Raw genomic sequence first — 12,436 nt, 5'->3', positions numbered from 1 at the left:
AATGGGTAATACCGCCGCTACTGTAACAGAGATAAAAGGACGAAGTAAAAGAACAATAACATAATAATATAATATAACATTATAACATCCTTAAAAACCATTAGAAATTTACAGTGAATTAATTTCAAAACATGGGATAGTCTTAGGCTACAGTCTACTCCTTTACACAGCATGCTATTGTTATTAAACCGTCATTACATAAGCCTATATATATGTATATATATTTCAATACACAGATTAGAAGCTAAATGTTTTCATTTCGGTTCATTCTTGGTTAAAAAATAAATTTAAAAAATCTTCAGGCTCCTATGTAGAGCGAAATGAGAACGGTCCATCATTTAGAAATAATTCTTATTAACGCTGTTATTCTTCTTGATTTTTCAAACTGCTAACAGTTTGCATTTTCGAATTATGCCTTTACTGTGTGACTAAAAATGGAGTATTATCTGTTTCAGCTGTTTGATTGCGCTGGTGCCTCACGTTTTTGTTTTCGTCGATTCCCTACTGAAACACACATTAACTACAAAGCCTATTTTACCTAATGAATAATAGTTAAGCTTCAAATGGGCAACATCATAAATCTGGACGCATGCAGCAAACGAAAATAGGTGATTTAATCAGTTAAAATTTGTTACTATGGGTTAAAATAAAATTACAGTATATACTTAAAGGAGTTAGTTCACCCAAAAATCTAAATTATGTCATTAATAACCATCGAATGAATTGTTTGCGAACCGGATATCCCAAACTGCTGTGTTTGGAACTCTCTCACAACAGACACGGAAGAGAAGACAATGTTGAATAAAGTCATAGTTTTTGCTATTTTTGGACCGAAATGTATTTTCGATGCTTCAAAAAAAAATTTATTCATTTGTGTGTGAAAGGTTTCTGTATCTGTTGTTGATAGACTTTTCAATCTGATATAGAGATACTGAGGAGTTCAAATGATAAAACCCAAACCCAAATCCAGCATAAAGAGACTCTGTGAATGTGTTGTTGAATGTGTGTAAGTGTTTGAGTGTATTTGTGTCAGAGACGCTGTAGAAGGACAAAGTGCCAGCTGACATGTCCACATACACTCCTATTCTATTAAATATCTCTGAAGGGACACGTATGACATTTAGCTTATAACTATGAAAAGCAATAAATGTGTCTTCGGAGCAGATCAGACTCCAGGAATTTTCATCATATCCAAACTCACAATCACGACTCCAACCTTTCCTGCTGATACCCTTATATGTCACTGATATTCCAGCATATCCACTCCATTCAACCTCCCAGTAACAGCGCCCAGACATACTCTCTCTACACAGAACTTGAGGACGCACATCAAATCTGTCTGGATGGAAATCATATGACTGATACTCCACCACTCGTGTAACCTTTCTGTTCTCCTCAGAGAGAATGAGATGAGTATTTGCTGTGTTTGGATCCAGTGTAAGATCACAGGCATCTGAACACAAGAAGAGAGACATTTATAACAACAGCAATCACAATTATACAATCACTGTGTACTTGTGCGTGCGGATTTATATGAGTGTGTGTGAACGTACATTTGCGTAGTCCTGCAGTAATCCTGAATTCTCCTCCATGTTCCATACTAGTTTTAATGGGGGGAAATTCATAATAAAATATAAGGCACAATCCAGACACAAAAATAAAAAATATGGATAAAACAAATATTGGCCATTATAATGATTATACACACAGCAGTGTGACATACTTGAGTTTGTCCAGTGGGCAGTTTGGATGGTTTAGTGTATCAGAAAGCATCTTGACTCCTGAATCTCCTGGGTAATTGTAGCTCAGATCCAGCTCTATCAGATGTGAAGGGTTTAAACTCAGAGCTGAAGATATATAATGACAGCCTTCCTCTGTCACCATACAGCCAGACAATCTACAAAAAAACACATGTCACCATACAGCCAGACAATCTACAAAAAAACACACAGTGACATTTACTTGCCAAACTAATGTTATGTGGACTGTTCCTATCACACAGTGACCAGTTTAGTCTGTATTTTATCTTCTGCAAATTCATTTAGGAAAATCTGCTAGTTTACTTGCTTTGATAAATACAATGTTGATTTTTTTTTTCAGTGCGGTTTGCTTTCACACCACCCTTTTTGCAAGTGAACCAGAAACTGTAAAAAGAAAACACACGTGTGCTTAATGTCATAAATTCATTGGTTAATCCATTTAACCGTACCAGAGTTTGTTTGTAACCAAACCGAGACCACCTCTTCAGCTGGGCCTCGGTAGGTTGTTTGGTCCGCACCAGAGTGCGATTACTGTATTCACACCTATCAAAAGATTTGCACAAAGGGGGAAACAAACCTGAGTGCGATTCAATCAAACTGAACAAGACAGGTGTGAATACACTCTTAGTCTCATTAACTACTTTGCGGTCAAGGATCATCGGCGATCCTAGATTATTTTTATTTCACTTTCACAGCACGTTAAACATCACACTCTGGACAAACTGTGCAATCAGTAGAAAGATTAAAGACTAGTTTTGATATTTTACCACTTAATAAAATATTCTTGTTAAAACATTGTTGCAGTAACAGTAATTTAGTAATTTATGCCAGGAGAGCAAAATAATAAATCCGTATTATGTCAAATTTTGAATAGAAATTCACCACACATTCAGTCACGTCGGCAGCGGTTTATTTGTGTTCACATAGATGAACAGAACAGTGTCAATAAGGCATTATAGTCCATATACGAATGTACATAGAGATATATAGATATATTTACTTATGACTTCATATTTCTGCTAACAGAATCATAATTTCTATTCATTTTCCACTGATTTACGCAATCTGATGATAATTAGCCACTCCCAGCACTGTCTCTTTGTGTGCACTCTTCCTTGTTCGTGCTGTGACTCTGACAAGTCGAAGGATGAATCAGAGATTGCCTATCTTTTGTGTCTCATAACAAGACAAGGTGTCATCATGTCACATGCTTCTTTCACTCTTCCGCATTGATATCCGACCAAAACAACACAAAGAAACCCCTGTACCCATAAAATATCCAAATACTAAACACAGGATTAAGATAGTATATGGGTTGTATGTGATTTTCTTGAGATTTGGGGCAAATTTTTATAAAAAAAAATTGTTATGCATATCTGTAAAGCTAATTTGTGCAGTGACACAAATTAGCATTTTTAACATTTTTTAACAACAGTAAATGACCAAATTCCACATGTGATTGCAAAAGGGAGATATTACAACTCTCATTGGTGGTTTAAAGCGAGTTTTGAGTAAAAGTGTTCTAATAATTGCATAAATTGACTCAAGAAGCTTGATGCTATTGTTAGCATAAAGCAGGAACATAACAGGTGCGGTACTTCTTCATAATACGATTTGTCATAATAATTTACTTAAGGTCATAAGAAAATGTTTTGTTGTATTTTTATTCAAACCCGATTCCTAAAAAGATGGGACACTGAACAAATTGTGAATAAAAACAGAATGCAATGATGTGGAAGTTTAAAATTTTAATTTTTTATTCAGAATACAACATATATATATATAACTCGTTTGAAGTAATGGTGCTTCATATAACATTATCCAGAGAAACCAATGTTAATGATAAATCCCCTGTTATGTTTGTACTGGCTACTGTATACAGGCCACCAGGGCACCATACAGACTTTATTAAAGAGTTTGGTGATTTTACATCCGAGTTAGTTCTGGCTGCAGATAAAGTCTTAATAGTTGGTGATTTTAATATCCATGTCGATAATGAAAAAGATGCATTGGGATCAGCATTTATAGACATTCTGAACTCTATTGGTGTTAGACAACATGTTTCAGGACCTACTCATTGTCGAAATCATACTCTAGATTTAATACTGTCACATGGAATTGATGTTGATAGTGTTGAAATTATTCAGCCAAGTGATATCTCAGATCATTATTTAGTTCTGTGTAAACTTCATATAGCCAAAATTGTAAATTCTACTTCTTGTTACAAGTATCGAAGAACCATCACTTCTACCACAAAAGACTGCTTTTTAAGTTATCTTCCTGATGTATCCGAATTCCTTAGCATATCCAAAACCTCAGAACAACTTGATGATGTAACAGAAACTATGGACTCTCTCTTTTCTAGCACTTTAAATACAGTTGCTCCTTTACGCTTAAGGAAGGTTAAGGAAAACAGTTTGACACCATGGTATAATGAGCATACTCGCACCCTAAAGAGGGCAGCCCGAAAAATGGAGCGCAGCTGGAGGAAAACAAAACTAGAGGTATTTCGTATTGCTTGGCGGGAAAGTAGCATATCCTATAGAAAAGCATTAAAAACTGCTAGATCTGATTACTTTTCTTCTCTTTTAGAAGAAAACAAACATAACCCCAGGTATTTATTCAATACAGTGGCTAAATTAACGAAAAATAAAGCCTCAACAAGTGTTGACATTTCCCAACACCACAACAGTAATGACTTTATGAACTACTTTACTTCTAAAATCGATACTATTAGAGATAAAAATGCAACCATTCAGCCGTCAGCTACCGTATCATATCAGACAGTGCACTATAGACCCCCTGAGGAACAGTTCCACTCATTCTCTACTATAGGAGAGGAAGAATTGTATAAACTTGTTAAATCATCTAAACCAACAACATGTATGTTAGACCCTATACCATCTAAGCTCCTAAAAGAGGTGCTTCCAGAAGTCATAGGTCCTCTTCTGACTATTATTAATTCCTCATTGTCATTAGGATATGTCCCCAAAACCTTCAAACTGGCTGTTATTAAGCCGCTCATAAAAAAGCCACAACTTGACCCCAGAGAACTTGTTAATTATAGACCAATCTCGAATCTCCCTTTTCTGTCCAAGATACTAGAAAAGGTGGTATCTTCACAATTATATTACTTCTTAGAGAATAATGGTATATGTGAGAATTTCCAGTCAGGATTTAGACCGTACCATAGTACTGAGACTTCTCTCCTTAGAGTTACAAATGATCTGCTCTTATCATCTGATCGTGGGTGTATCTCTCTATTAGTTTTATTGGATCTCAGTGCTGCGTTTGACACAATTGACCACAACATTCTTTTGCATAGACTTGAACACTTTGTTGGCATCAGTGGAAGTGCATTAGCATAGTTTAAATCGTACTTATATAACCGCCATCAGTTCGTAGCAGTGAATGAAGATGTATCATATCGATCACAAGTGCAGTATGGAGTACCTCAAGGCTCAGTACTAGGGCCGCTACTCTTCACGCTTTATATGTTACCCTTGGGAGTTTTCACTGTTATGCTGATGATACGCAGCTCTAGATATCCTCGCAGCCTGGTGAAACACACCAATTTGAAAAACTAATGGAATGCATAGTCGATATAAAAAAGAAATATTGGATGACGAGTAATTTCTTACTGCTAAATTCAGAAAAAACAGAGGTGTTAATCATAGGGCCTAAAAACTCTGCTTATAATAAACTAGAACACTGTTTTATTACATACCTCCCCAGTCTAGGGGGATGGGAGGGAGTAATAAAGAAAATGGAGGAAAAATGGAGGGAGTTTTTCCCTTCTACTGACTCACACAACCACGCAAGTAACGTGAAAACAGAATAGAATTTATTAAACACAAGGAAGCAAGTATAACTTCAGGAGGGGTCCAGGCCAACATAACAAAACCTACTAACTCCCAAAAACAAACCTAACTAACCTACAAAATAAAAAGAAAACAAATTACAAAAGATTACCCTAACTCCCTAACTGATCTTAAACAGGAGAAAAAGTATAATCAAAATAAATAGCAACCACCTCCCTACAGCTTCCCATGAAAACAAAAGAAAAAACAAAAATAAACCTTAGCTCTAACAACAAAAGAAAATAACTCACGCTTGGGCTGAATAAGTCCTCCCACAAGAGGACCACTAGAAAGTCATCAACAAACTTCTAATCACAACAAAATCAGCTACAAACTCTAGTGACATCAGCAGAAGGTACTCTCGCTCCAAATTCCCCACTCCAGACATCGCAACTCTGTCTTTTAACTTCGAGCATTTCCTCTTGTGGGCCAATCAGGATAGGGCAGTCATCAGAAGAATCATCCACTAATTGGTCTTCACCTGTTAGTCCTTGTCAGCACTTGAGAGGGCGAGAGAAAAGAACACAAGGCACATACACAAGAGACAGTCCCAATTAAGTAAGCCCTGGGACGTAACACCCCCACCACGAGATATCAAACTAACAAAAAGTTTGTAAACAACCCACCCCCACAACCCATAAGTACACTTAGTTTTCCACTGAATGGACCCTGGACAGGGCATCGGCCACAACATTCTCCGAGCCTTTCTTATGGCGAATATCCAGATGGTATCCCTGCACCATCAAGGACCACCGCATCAACCTCTGGTTGGAATTAGCCATTTGGGACAGGAAAACCAGGGGGTTATGGTCAGTGTAAACGATGACTCGGTTACTGTGATCTCCCAAGTACACTTCAAAGTGCTGCAAGGCTAGTAACCGTGCCAATGCCTCCTTTTCAATAGTGCTATACCTCTGCTGGCACTTTGAAAACTTCTTTGAGTAATAGCACACGGGGTGGTCAATTCCATCACGGTCCTCCTGTAACAGCACTGCTCCAGCTCCAACAGCGCTTGCATCCACCTGTAGTTTAAACGGGAGGGCAAAATTTGGAGCAGACAACACTGGTGCATTACACAAAATATCCTTGGCAGCATTAAAAGCATGAGCACATTCTGGAGTCCAAACAAATTTCTTAGAGGTACTAAGAAGGTCTGTAAGTGGGGAAACTACAGAGGCAAAGTTTTTACAAAAACCTCTATAGTAACCGGTCATCCCCAGAAATCTACGTAGTTCTCTTTTGGTGGTAGGAATAGGAAATTCAACAACGGCAGATATTTTTTCCTCCACAGGACACACCTGTCCCTGCCCAACCTTTTTGCCTAAATAGGTAACAACAGCTTTGGCAAAATCACATTTGGCCAGGTTTAAAGTTAAATTGGCAGCAGCCAACCTATCAAACACACAGTTCAACTTTTCCACATGATCCCTCCATGTAGGTGAGAAGATGACAATATCATCTAAGTAGGCTTCACAATCTGTAACCCCGGACAATACTTCCTGCATAAGCCTCTGAAATGTAGCTGGTGCATTTCGCATACCAAAGGCCATGACCTTATACTGCAGAAAGCTGTCAGGAGTCACAAAGGCAGAAATCTCTGATGCTCGAGCCATGAAAGGAACTTGCCAGTAACCTTTGAGGAGATCCAACTTGGTGACAAACTGCGAAGAACCCACCCGGTCAACACAATCCTCTAACCTTGGTAAGGGAAAAGAGTCAGGCTTAGTGATGGCATTTACCTTGCGGTAATCTGTACAAATCCGCAAGGAAGAATCTGCCTTTGGCACCAATAAACAAGGAGAACTCCAGGGACTCTTGCTAGGTTCCGCCAGTCCATGGTGCAACAAATACTCCACCTCCAACCGCATAACTTCTCTCTTTTTCGGGTTAACCCTGTAAGGATGTTGCTTAATAGGGACAGACATTCCTACATCGATATCATGAGATAACACTGTGGTTTGTTGTGGTACATCTGAAAATAAAGTGCCATGTTTTCCAAGTAGTTTAACAATATCCCTACTTTGCTCCTTAGAAAGGTGTACAAGATTAACCTCAAGGTTATTTAAAACATCAGAATTCTTCAGGCCAATACATGACATCTGAGCATCATTTACTACCAACCCATCTTGCTCAGGGCAGTAAGCAAGAGGCATAACCGGATGAATAATTTCAACAGGAGAAACAACATGTACAGGCTTGGATGATTTTGACTCATTCCGGTCAACATAGGCCTTTAACATATTGACATGACACACCCGAGTCTTTCGTCTCCGATCAGGAGTTCGGATCACATAATTGGTTTCACTTAGCTGCTTATCAACAATGTAAGGTCCAACAAACTTAGTTTGCAACGCAGACCCCGGCACAGTGAGCAGAACCATCACTGAATCTCCAGACTGAAATTTACGAGAAACACTTTTCTGGTCATAACGAACCTTCATTCTAGCCTGAGCAGCAGCCAGATGTTCTTTAGCCACTTCACAAACCTTCTGAAGACGTGCACGGAAAGAGCTGACATATTCCTGCAGGGTCACTGGTAATGACGGTTTAGAGACCAACTGTTCACTTAGCAATTTTAAGGGTCCACGAACTGTGTGACCAAAAACAAGTTCAGCTGGGCCAAACCCTAATGACTCTTGCACAGACTCACGTGCTGCAAACATTAACAAAGGCAGCCCTTCCACCCAGTCTTTGCCCGAAGCAAGGCAATATGCACGAAGCATGGACTTGAGCGTTTGGTGAAACCGCTCAAGTGCACCTTGTGACTGGGGGTGGTAGGCACTTGAGGTTTGATGACTTACTCCAAGTTCGGTCAATAGGCCTTTAAACAACTTCGAGGTAAAATTAGTCCCCAAATCAGTCTGTATGATTCTAGGCAAACCGAAGACAGAGAAGAACCTTACTAACTCCCTGGCAACAATGTTAGCTTTAAGTGATCTCAGAGGAACAGCTTCAGGGAACCGTGTCGCCGCACACATCATAGTCAGTATATACTGATGGCCCGATTTAGCCCTCGGCAAAGGGCCGACACAATCAAGAATCAAGCTCTCAAATGGTTCTTCAATCACCGGAATTGGTTGTAATGGTGCTGGGGGAATCATTGCTTTAGACTTCGCAGCCACCTGACATACATGACAAGACCGACAAAATTCTGAAACTGTGGATTTCATGCTCGGCCAGAAGAAATACCTTGAAACCCTTTTGAAAAAGTTTTAGTAATACCCAGATGACCTGCGAGCACGTTCTCATGAGCCAATTTTAAAACCTGGTTTCGATAACCAGAGGGTAAAACTATCTGAAATACTGTATTCCAGCTAGCCTCATCACTGGAAATACTAGACTTCCACCGTCGCATCAAAATACCATCATCCCAAAAAAACACAACCTTGGCTTCAGGCTGGTCTACTTGATCAACTGCTGCATCAGCACAGTTCCTCAAGCTCTGATCAGACTTTTGGGCAGCCGCCAACTGTTCCCTTCCAACTCTTAGAGGACCTAGTTCACTGGTTTGATTGAACTCAGTACCTGGACTCAAATTACTTGGAGTAACAAACAACTTGCATTCCTCAAGCTCTAGAGAAGAATTCATAAATGATTTAGACAAGTCAATAACATCCTCAAACTTCCGGCTCTGAGCATGAGTCACTACACATGCAGGAAAAACTGAGGGGAACAAACTAGCAACATCAGACGTTGAAGATACAGGCCTCTCGATAACCAGTGGGATAGAAAAAACCTTACCACCAGCCAAGTCATTACCCAGCACAAGACCAACTCCCTCCACAGGCAGCTCTGAGCGCACTCCAAGCTCAACAACTCCTGAAACAAGGTCAGAGGTTAGACAAACGGTGTGCAGAGGTAACCTAACACATCCCAGTTCAATGCCACGTACTAAAATATCAGAGCCAGTATATGTTGCAGCAGAAAATGGCAATACGCTCTCCAATATAATAGACTGGGCGGCACCTGTGTCCCTGAGAATTGTAATTGGTCTTAACTCAGAATCATCAGATAACGAGACAAAACCTGACATGAGAAACGGCTGGTACACTGAAGCAGCACTCATGCTTTCACTAACCTCAGAAGGGTTGACAAAAGCAACACTTTTAGCTTTCCTAGACGAATTTTTCTGCTTCCAAGACCGGCACTCAGAAATCAAATGACCTGGGTCAAGACAACAAAAACACACACGTTTGTCACCCATACGTTTTGAATCATACTTGTGAGAACTCTCAGATTTTGGCTGGTCTGCCCGAACCAAATCAGTAACTGTATCCTCAGCAAGAGATCGGTTTCTACTCTGACGCACGGAAGGAAAAACGCTTCTGTGCGTTAGCACAAATTCATCAGTGATAACAGCAGCATCCGACAGCTTAGTTACCTTCTCATTTAAGTGCACAACATTATTCTCCGGCAAACAACCTTTAAAGTCTTCCACCAGAACCAACTCTCGAAGTTGTTCAAATGTGGACACTTTACTGGAACAACACCATTTGTCAAAAAGATTCCCCTTCTCTCTGGCAAATTCTACAAATGTTTGTTTGGCTGCTTTTACATAGCCCCGAAACTTCTGCCGGTATGCCTCAGGTACTAATTCATAAGCTCTAAGCACAGCAATTTTAACAATGTCATAATCTAATGACTCTTCTATAGGCAAGGAAGAACAAACTTCCTGGGCTTTACCCTCCAAATTACATTGTAGGAGTAAAGCCCACATATCCTTTGGCCACCTAAGCTTCACAGCCACACGTTCAAATGTAGTGAAATAGGAATCTACTTCAGCTTCACGGAGTTTTGGAACTAACCTGATATACCTGCTAACGTCAAAAACTGCTTCCCCTGCTCCATCACCAGGAGTCAAAGCAGCTGGAGCAGACAGAGATGTACCCAGAGACCTCCCAGACAAAGGAAAAGGGGTAACTGGAACATTATCAGACAAATGCGGTGGAGCAACTAACCTACGCTCTCGTTCACGATTAAGCTCTAATTCAAGCTCCCGCAAATCGCAACATCTGATTATCATATTCCTGCTTTCTAACCAACAGATCTAATTCTTTCAATTTAACTGCCAATGGAAGCCCACCTGATGTCACTTCAGGCACAGGAACTGACTTTACATCAGAACCCTCAATAACAGGGGTCTTAACTCCATTCCCAGCTTCCTCAGACTCCTCAGGTAAAATTCCTTGCTCTACCAAAACCTTTTGCAATTCAGCTTTAATAATAATACGCTTGGACGCATGTCTGGAAACTGAAATATGAAAAAAGTCAGCCACTTGTAACAAGTCATCTTTCCGGCACTTGTCAAATACCTCAACAGCGGGACAAAGAGTAAATGAGACTAACTCAAAAACCATACTCACTCAACATCTTCTCCACCAAAAGAAAGCAGCCAAACAAACAAGCTGACGAGCCCCCAATTTATTACATACCTCCCCAGTCTAGGGGGATGGGAGGGAGTAATAAAGAAAATGGAGGAAAAATGGAGGGAGTTTTTCCCCTTCTACTGACTCACACAACCACGCAAGTAACGTGAAAACAATAGAATTTATTAAACACAAGGAAGCAAGTATAACTTCAGGAGGGGTCCAGGCCAACATAACAAACAAAACCTACTAACTTCCAAAAACAAACCTAACTAACCTACAAAATAAAAAGAAAACAAATTACAAAAGATTACCCTAACTCCCTAACTGATCTTAAACAGGAGAAAAAGTATAATCAAAATAAATAGCAACCACCTCCCTACAGCTTCCCATGAAAACAAAAGAAAACAAAAATAAACCTTAGCTCTAACAACAAAAGAAAATAACTCACGCTTGGCCTGAATAAGTCCTCCCACAAGAGGACCACTAGAAAGTCATCAACAAACTTCTAATCGCAACAAAATCAGCTACAAACTCTAGTGACATCAGCAGAAGGTACTCTCGCTCCAAATTCCCCACTCCAGACATCGCAACTCTGTCTTTTAACTTCGAGCATTTCCTCTTGTGGGCCAATCAGGATAGGGCAGTCATCAGAAGAATCATCCACTAATTGGTCTTCACCTGTTAGTCCTTGTCAGCACTTGAGAGGGCGAGAGAAAAGAACACAAGGCACATACACAAGAGACAGTCCCAATTAAGTAAGCCCTGGGACGTAACACTTGATGATTGCTCTGTCAATTCTTCGTCATCAGTTAGGAACCTAGGTGTGCTACTTGATCGCAATCTTTCCTTAGAAAGCCACGTTTCTAGCATTTGTAAAACAGCATTTTTCCATCTCAAAAATATATCTAAATTACGGCCTATGCTCTCAATGTCAAATGCAGAAATGTTAATCCATGCATTTATGACTTCAAGGTTAGACTATTGTAATGCTTTATTGGGTGGTTGTTCTGCACGCTTGGTAAACAAACTACAGCTAGTCCAAAATGCAGCAGCAAGAGTTCTTACTAGAACCAGGAAGTATGACCATATTAGCCCGGTCCTGTCCACACTGCTCTGGCTCTCTATCAAACATCGTATAGATTTTAAAATATTGCTTATTACTTATAAAGCCCTGAATGGTTTAGCACCTCAGTATTTGAATGAGCTCCTTTTACATTATACTCCTCTACGTCCGCTACGTTCTCAAAACTCAGGCAATTTGATAATACCTAGAATATCAAAATCAACTGCGGGCGGCAGATCCTTTTCCTATTTGGCGCCTAAACTCTGGAATAACCTACCTAACATTGTTCGGGAGGCAGACACACTCTTGCAGTTTAAATCTAGATTAAAGACCCATCTCTTTAACCTGGCATACACATAACATACTAATATGCTTTTAATATCC

The 12,436-nt window shown here is 39.7% G+C and overlaps 1 protein-coding gene across 4 annotated transcripts in view; it reads right to left on the bottom strand.

Annotated features, from left to right (window-relative positions):
- Nucleotides 1-759: 759 nt before the first annotated feature.
- LOC113071284 (NACHT, LRR and PYD domains-containing protein 12) overlaps nucleotides 760-12,436 on the bottom strand; it is a 173,382-nt gene continuing 161,705 nt past the window's right edge. For all 4 annotated transcript variants that reach the window (XM_026244647.1, XM_026244648.1, XM_026244646.1 and 1 more), the window contains exons 9-11: nucleotides 1,724-1,897; nucleotides 1,554-1,600; nucleotides 760-1,453 (exon numbers count right to left, since the gene is read on the bottom strand). In XM_026244647.1, coding sequence (XP_026100432.1) covers nucleotides 864-1,453; nucleotides 1,554-1,600; nucleotides 1,724-1,897 — 811 coding nt within the window. In that variant the 3' untranslated portion in view covers nucleotides 760-863. The remainder of the gene's footprint in view (nucleotides 1,454-1,553; nucleotides 1,601-1,723; nucleotides 1,898-12,436) is intronic.

Source organism: Carassius auratus, unplaced genomic scaffold, assembly GCF_003368295.1.
Source record: "Carassius auratus strain Wakin unplaced genomic scaffold, ASM336829v1 scaf_tig00006772, whole genome shotgun sequence".
NCBI classification, from domain to species: Eukaryota; Metazoa; Chordata; class Actinopteri; order Cypriniformes; family Cyprinidae; genus Carassius; species Carassius auratus.
Note: the sequence above shows the minus strand (reverse complement) of the source record. Positions and strands in the feature narration are given on the sequence as shown.